The sequence below is a fragment of the Hippoglossus stenolepis genome, chromosome 8, assembly GCF_022539355.2.
Source record: "Hippoglossus stenolepis isolate QCI-W04-F060 chromosome 8, HSTE1.2, whole genome shotgun sequence".
NCBI classification, from domain to species: domain Eukaryota; kingdom Metazoa; phylum Chordata; class Actinopteri; order Pleuronectiformes; family Pleuronectidae; genus Hippoglossus; species Hippoglossus stenolepis.
Window position 1 is genome coordinate 13,063,727 of NC_061490.1, and position 8,104 is coordinate 13,071,830.

Consider the following 8,104-nt stretch of genomic DNA (forward strand, 5'->3'; position numbering starts at 1 on the left):
ATTATTTAAATATTTGACACATCAATACTCTTACTTTAAATCCACCACAACCTTGTGTGCAAGGTCAAATATTGTACAACTCCTAAGTTGAATGCCCTAGATCTCCTTAAAATCTTACTGACAATGTTAATGTGCAAGGGGCAGTAATTAAACCCTGTTCCTCAAACTCGCTGTGCGAAGTGTTATGGTGGAATACTTACTCTCCCGACTTGCTGTGTGGAAATTGTGCAAATATGCAACATTTCATAATGCAGAATTTTGACACTGGAACTGGAACTCCCTCAAGACACAGCCACAAGCACAGAAAAATTAGCAGGAGCCACTATCATATCACTCTGATCATATTTGATGTGCTTTAGTGGTGCATTATTCAAAATTTTCATAAAAATGGCACCATCCACGTGACACAGTAAGTCTGGAGTTCTGCAGCAGTTGCTCACTTGCTAAATTAATTCATTATAGAGGAGCGCAGAGTTGTGAAGCTGCCTTTAATGATATCCCTCAGTAAATAACTGTACAGGAAATTACACAATAACAAACACATTACACCTGCCTAAATAGCTGAAATATTCTGAGCCATTTGAAGGGTTGGATAAAATACTGAACCTTAAATTTACTCTCTGTAGAGACTAGTGACTTGAGATTCCATAACATTTGTCAGTCAAGCTCTTAAATTTTCACTGTAAACTACATGTTGCAACATTACCACAACCTGCAAATCTATATGTACTTTAGCCTTTCACCTGAAACCTGTGTCTAGCGGGTTAGAACCATAGAACTCTATAGAGCTGCATTAGTCAGGAACTTGGTTTTGTTCATTTTGATTGCTTTATCATAAGTCTACACTTCACAAGGTGGCATATACATTAACAACATTAACAAACCAATTTTTTTAATAATTACAATTAGAGAAAAATATAATAGTGAGAAAAACAAAGACATGAAGCCTCGATATCAGTAAAAAGATTCAGGTTCATATAAAAACAAGCTCTACACGCAATGTATAAAAATGTTCCTCTGTTGACCATTTACTTTTTGCCTTATTTAGTAAGATAAATGATCCCATGACACAAAATGATGTAATGTACACAGTTCACAAACTGGTACGTTTATTAACACCAGGAACAATCACAAGCTACATCACAACCTCTGTGATACAAGTTTGAATAACAAATGCTCTAACATTTACAGGCTAATGACACTATGTGTTATAGGGATTAACTCAAATTTACAGTATATCAAAGCTTCTATTTTTACAGTGGTAAGCTACTATGCCACAAGAGCTGCTTAAAAAACATCAACATATGCAGCTGTAAAATTTCTCCTGGAAAGTAAAAACAAGAAAATTACAATTGGCAAATATGGAGAGAAAATATGTGAAGATAATAATACTATACTAAGTACTTTGTTCTTAATGCACCACTCCCATGTTAGACATTATATCAATGAAATTAAGATGTCAACTCTTCTTGTGTTGGAAGCTTAGTGTCTCCTGCCATGATACGATGAACCCTCCGGCGATGGTTTTTGAGTGATTTAAGGTTTGGGTATGTACCCTGACAGATGTCGCAGCTATAGGATTCAGACTGTTTGTGAGTGAGCAGGTGTTTCTGCAAACTGTCCACTGTGCTAAACCAGCGGAGACAAACAGGGCAACGGACAGGCTTAATGGCAGGCTTGCAAGCCCCGCTCCTCTGGTGAAATATAAGACTGATAGTGTTCGGGAAGTCAGAGTTGCAGTGGGAACAGTGATGGGCTTTTGGCGGATTTGTGGGTAGATTTGGCACACGTGCACCTTTGCATCGGTTCCATGACACGTGCCTTCGAAGGGAACAGCGAGTGGCAAAAGTGTTGCCGCACCGTGTGCATCCAATCCGCTGCTTTTTGGAGGGGTTTGGAAGCTGCTCTGGGCGTGGCTGCTTCTGTGGAGGCTTAGGAGGAGGCTGCTGGGGTGGAGGCTGCTGCTGAAATCGAAGTAACAGAGGCTGAGATCTTTGCGGCAGTCCCTTTAGCAGCTGGTGATGAGGATGCATATGAATCTGCAAATGAACTTCATAGTCTGCCCAGGAATTAACAGTCTCTCCACAAGTTGGACATGTGTAGGATTCCTGGGCATGTTTCTGCAGATGCTCCAGGAGAAGCCTTGGAGATGTAAATCCGACCCCACACTCACATGTCACCCTCCTTGGAAGTACAGAGGGCAGTGACATGAAGCCCCAGTTGCCTCCATCAGCATCCTGTTTTTGACAATCTGCGGGACTGCCTGGCAAACTCTGCTTCTGCTGCTGCACAGTTCCTCTGTCCACATCAGGCACTGTTCGTTGTAACTGGCATTTCCTAGTGTGAACCATCATGTTGTCTTTGCGGTTAAAGTTCTTCCCACAGACACAACAAGAAAACATCGGTTTTATACTGTTTGTATTTAGAGGAATGGCACCGTGACTGCCACCCTGGGCTACAGCCCCGAGTCCACGTGGCCTGAACCCACATAGCCGTAGATGGCGCCTCAAAGTAGATGCCCGGCTGTAGGTCTTCTGGCATCTGTTGCATGGGTAACGTTTGAAACCCTCTCTGACAAAAAAGCGCAGGCTGGCAGGTGTTGGCTCTCCCTGTTTGACTGACACAGATGTGCTCACCTCTCTGTCATCAACAGCTTTCACTGCTGTATTGAGCATCTCCATTTCATCATCCAAGGGCACTGTCCACTGCCCTTTATTACCATCATCACTGTCAACTGCATCCCAGCTCTTTTCTTCTTCTTGCTGGAGTGAAGTCCCACACAGAGAGGTGTCTTTGTGCTGCTCCATCACTGGAGGTTTGGGGGAAAATGGTGAAAAGCGTTTTGCTGGAGGAGTCCAGGCCAACTGAGTGACTGCAGTCTGGTCTGAATTAGAAGAAGCCAATTCTACCTTGATACGACCGGTAACTTCAGTGCCCACAGCAATACTCTTGACAACCTCAGAGCCAGCTTTAACCTCTGTATTTGTTTTGGGTGTACTGTTTGATCTCAATACTAGCATTTTCTGAGGGGGGGGATTGAATTGCTGAGACACAGCTGACCCCTGACACTTGTGCATTTTGAGGTTCCACCTCCGTGCATAGCTGTGCTTGCACAAAGGACAAAAGAAAACCTTTTTTGTGTTGTTGAGCCTATGGAATGGCACTATTTTTTGAGCAAATGGAAACTTGCTTTTAAAAGAACTTGAGGACTGTATGGTCTTGTTTCCCAACTGAGGGCATACATGATTGTCAGGTAAAGGTGGTCGCCCAATGATCAGCTGTTTGCAGCGACGACAACACTTAATCCTCTCTTTTTTGTGCAACAAATGATGCTCTGTCAGTCTGTCCAAGTTTTGAAAGACCCTACGACAGCGGCCACATTGATATATCCCATATATGCCATTACCCACAGTATCCATCAGCTTTTGCCGCGTTTCTAGAACCACGACAGGTGAGAATGTCTTAGTCAGAGAGACAACCCTCTTCTTACTGGACTCAAGAATTCTGCTAATGGGTGGAGCTTTTGTCTTCATACCAGGTTTTGCAAGCAGTCGCCTCAACTGTGCAATAGAGGGATCATTGATTGAGGGCAGTTCAGTTTTTGCTCCTGGTGTTATATCAACAGGGACAACTTCTTGTTTGGGGGTAACTGTGTGATCATTGTTATTCTGAGACTGACTAGGTGGGAAGCGGTTTATGTACGCTGATGCCAGCAATTTCATTAGGGCGTTATTGTTAGGCAAACTCGCACCCTTGTCACTGTCAAGAACAGAGTTTGTGTTGTCTTGGAAATGCACATCTTGAGTCTCTGGTATTTCCTCCTCTGTGGCTGACACGTTGTCAAGTTGTTTCTCACAGTTATCTTGGGGGGGTCTACACTGGCCTTGAGAAGGCTTTGTGTTGGCAATGTCATCCCCCAGGCAAACATCTGTTTTATGGTCTTGTAATGTGGGCAGTTCGACGGGTGAGGACCTTGAGGTAGAGGGGCAACCAAGGCCTAAACCTGGCTGGGTTACAGTAGAACTGAATGACACGTGCTGGTTTGGAAAACCCTGATTGCCAATATTGTTATCGAGAAGCTGAATTTGAGAGACATGTGAACGCTTGTGCTCCAGCATTAAACTGAAGTCCAGAAACTCCTCTCCACAATCGCAAATATAAAAAGATGGTGAAGAGCTCTCAGGCAAGAGTGGTGTTGGACCAGCCCGCTCACTGGACGAGTCCATACTCGGGAACAGTGTTTCATGTGGGCTGATGACAGGCTGCTGAGGGGCGCCAGAGACCTTGGAGAGTGTATTTGCATGGGTTGCCTGATGCACCAACAAGGAGGCTAGTCCATTGAAGGTGGCTGAACACGCCACACAACGATACACTTTGGAGGACGACGTATTTCCCTGCAAGCCAAGCATCATGGGAGCTGAATGTACAAGGCGATCCTGGGGTTGTGGTCAAGCGAGGCAATTTCCTGTAAAACACACATACACAATGGCGTCAGTAACTAAAAACCCATGATTTTCATGAATATTTATTAAAATAAAATAGTTCTACTTGTTCTAATGACATTCTTGTAGATGCTGAAATATTTGTTCTCATTCATTTCATTGTTGAAGATAGGAAAATATTTCAAACATGGATACGAATGCAAAAGGAAAACAGAAAATTGTCAATTTGTTTTAAAATCATAAATAATATTGTTTACACAATAAAATATTAACAAATTTCCCATTCCCAAAAAACATTGTTGATTGGATTTCAGCCGGTATGGCCAAGCTGCAACAGTGCCATACTGAGCCAGAGGAGTGGACACTCCTGTCTCATCCCAGTCACACAAAATTACTCCTATTCCGTCCCACCCAACGACAGTGTCTTAAAAAAACTCTTGTCTTTACCAAATCCTGGAAGGAGAATTTAAAACTACATCAAAAACAAAGCTCCCTTCTCTTTGAGCTAATGCACTGATGTTAACAAGCAAGTTGGGAAGTGAGACAAATTACATCGCATAAAACCAGTTTTTACAATTTCAGATTAGAAGCACATGCACACAGACATGTACTGAATGATCTAATCACAAGGGGACAGCTTTAAGTACATGCGTGACCACACCCAAAATGCCTTGAGGAGGAATCTGAGATCTGATCACTCAGACCACATAGGGAAGTGGTCTGGGATGCGCATGACCACATGCCTTTAGTTGTGTGAACCCAAATGTATCCTAGGCTTAATACAATGCCTACAATACATTTTCAAAATATATCAAATTCTCTTCACACTTATTGATATTCCCCATACACTGATATATTTAAGGTCACCTCTACAATAGTAACACTGATCGCCGCATGTTTATGTTTTTCCCCAAATTAGTAAAATGATTTTTTCATTGGATGCTACGCTTCCTGAATCCTTCCTTCTCTTCCACACACACACACATGATGCATTTTAATGCCAGGTGTGCACTGATGTACTTGGAGCGCTCCACTTGTAATCAGATCTCTTAGGACGGACGTTAACACTAGGTCTGAACAGGGCCATGATCAGACTAGTTAAAACCAACATCATTTGGTCTTTGTGAATAGAAATGACACACCTAGGTATTTGCACATGACAGAGAGGCCGGTAGAGATGCATTCTAATGACAGGTCTGAACTAAAGTAGTCAGAGTTTGAATCAGATCACCAGAGACAGATGTTAATACCAGGTATGAACAGGGCCTATCTGAGGCAATAACACTGGAAGGGGATCAGAATAGTCAAGGGTCAGGAATAACTTCATAATTTGTGAAGATGACCACAGTAGGTATGCCAAAGAAAAATGGCAAATCTACAAGTTTGTATAATCAGAAGGACTTCTGCAGGTATATCAGTAGAAAACAATTTGTGCTGCTGGATCAGTGTTAAATTATCCAGCCTTAAATCAGAGCCCTGGGTGTAATCAGCAAGTGTGAGAATAAAATTTGACTAATTTCTCATCCGTTTCTTTAATCCTCTGCATAACCTCAGATATCTTATGTAAAATAATTTAGATATTGAAAAACAACATCTTGTTAGTGGTTATATTGACCACTCCACATGTACCACGAATACATAAGGATTTTCACCATCCATCACTGGAGGCAGTGATTGATTAGATCCATCATAAGACGTTTTTTTCTACTTTTTGTCTTTAGTGAAGATGTCAGCCATTTTGGAGCATTATTGGACCCCTCTCTTTACTATACAGGACACACATGATACAACACTAAACCGGATGTTTGGTCAGTCGTGTAGAAAATGACCACAACATGCACTTATCACAGTAAACAATAAACACCCGAGGTTCATTCGCGCTTCACGTTCAAATGACGAGGAGCATCAGTGAGCCACCAAACACATAGTGGACGGGAACACAACACAGCCCCGCAGCGAAGAAAACACCACCACACTGCGGATCTAAATGTGTGTGTTAGCTTGCTAATGGTGGGCTAAACAAACAGTCATGTTGCTTCACTAAACAATACACACTTACGCTACGCACAAGCAGTACGGTTTTAACAAGCTAATATCATAAGCTTCACTCAGCTAACACACGTCTGCTAGCCCGGTGTCTGACCCCAGCACACAAACACCTCACAGGGGTAGGTAGAGAAAGCTAATTAGGAGGAGGAGGAGGAGGAGGTGGCAGACCACGTTCCTGCTGAAGGCCGGACGAAGGAGGGAGGAAGAAGCAACGCTAGCGAGCTAGTTACCGTGACCTGTGAAGCGGCTTGAGCACAATACACAACCGCTCGCATCTTCACGTACTCACCAGCCACAGGAGACTGTGCGATATCCTTCACGGCGGAGCCACAAGGGCTGAGCGGGAGGAGAAGCAATGGCTCCACACACATCTGCCCGTCCAGAGGCATCAAATCTCGGGGGTAAAAGGCGGTTGAGCTCGGCTCGGTGGAGAGCAGACGTCATGCAGCTGTGGCAGGGGGAAGAAGCACCGAGAGCTGCAGCGGCTGCAGGCGCGGAGCGATACCGGCGCATGCGCAGTCAAATCGGGATGTACTCGTGTTACCTACCGCGGGGTTTTGCGCTGGAGCTGCGCCACGATGAGGTGCTGTGGCTACAGTCGGTAATGCAGGTCACGTAAGCCCCTGTCCCACATAAATCTTTAATTTATAAATATAAAGTAAAGGCAAGATGCTGAAAAAAATACTGCAGTTTTTTAACGTCCTGCAACTACCTCTTTGCATGATCATAATTTGGACATGTTTCAGTATTTTTTGTTTAGTGTGTGCCGGGGATGCTAAAAATGCCAAAGCACATGACATTATCTTCCACATGTACCTGTAAGTCCATGAACTGTACATCGGTTCCCGGTGACAGAAATGTCCAACTGCAGACCTCACTCACTCAGTGACCTCATGAGCTAGTATATTTACTTGGGAAATAAGCTGCACTTGACCCTACTAATGTTTGAAACATTAACAGAGCCTGATTCGTCAGATAATGGTTCAGGGCAAGAGTGAGCTGTTGGTCCCCTGCCTCTCTGATCATATTCCAGGTCAGACGCAGGCAGTTTCGTTTTTTCCGTTGATGTATATTATAAAAAACGTTTGTGTATCAGGACATGCTTCACACATGGAAAAAAAAATGATGGTGACCTCTGACAGAGAATCCAGTTCTTTTGTTTGTCTCAGCAGCTCAAACAGCTAGAGGAGACAACAGTGGTTTGGCAAGTTGAACCAAGGTTTAGTTTACATTAATCGTTTGTGGTCATTATGACTTGTCAAGTTTACGTTTTTATGCTGGGACAGCTCAGATTTGGTGATGACAATACAACTGTGAATTTGTTAAATTTCTGTATGGCTCATCAGCCTGGTCTCCCTGAAGCATCTGGTAGAGAGAAAAAATATTTAAATTCTAGTTGAGACACCATCCATCTCCAGAAAAAAATTATTTCATTCACCCTGCGAGATTTCCCTCACAACAGTACTTTCATTCGTCATACTAATTCAGGTCTGTGATTTAGATCAATGTACCTTCACTTCGACAAATCATGTGATATGAGTTTGTGGAACTTCTTGAATCAACATTTCCTTCTACTGTTTGCCTCCTATGTGGAAAAGATTTAAACACACAAA

General features: G+C 43.1%; 1 protein-coding gene across 1 annotated transcript; it reads right to left on the reverse strand.

Moving 5' to 3' along the window:
* Positions 1–1,075: 1,075 nt before the first annotated feature.
* im:7147486 (zinc finger protein 628) lies at positions 1,076–7,022 on the reverse strand. The gene is made up of 2 exons (XM_035162520.2): positions 6,781–7,022; positions 1,076–4,465 (listed from the first exon to the last, which is right to left on the reverse strand). The coding sequence occupies exon 2, from the start codon at positions 4,410–4,412 to the stop codon at positions 1,452–1,454; it is 2,961 nt and encodes a 986-aa protein (XP_035018411.1). The 5' UTR covers positions 4,413–4,465; positions 6,781–7,022; the 3' UTR covers positions 1,076–1,451.
* Between the last annotated feature and the right edge of the window lie 1,082 nt (positions 7,023–8,104).

What these genes read in the sequence shown, in the direction of transcription:
- im:7147486 (XM_035162520.2), bottom strand. Translation starts at nt 4,412, where the DNA reads ATGATGCTTGGCTTGCAGGGAAATACGTCGTCCTCCAAAGTGTATCGT.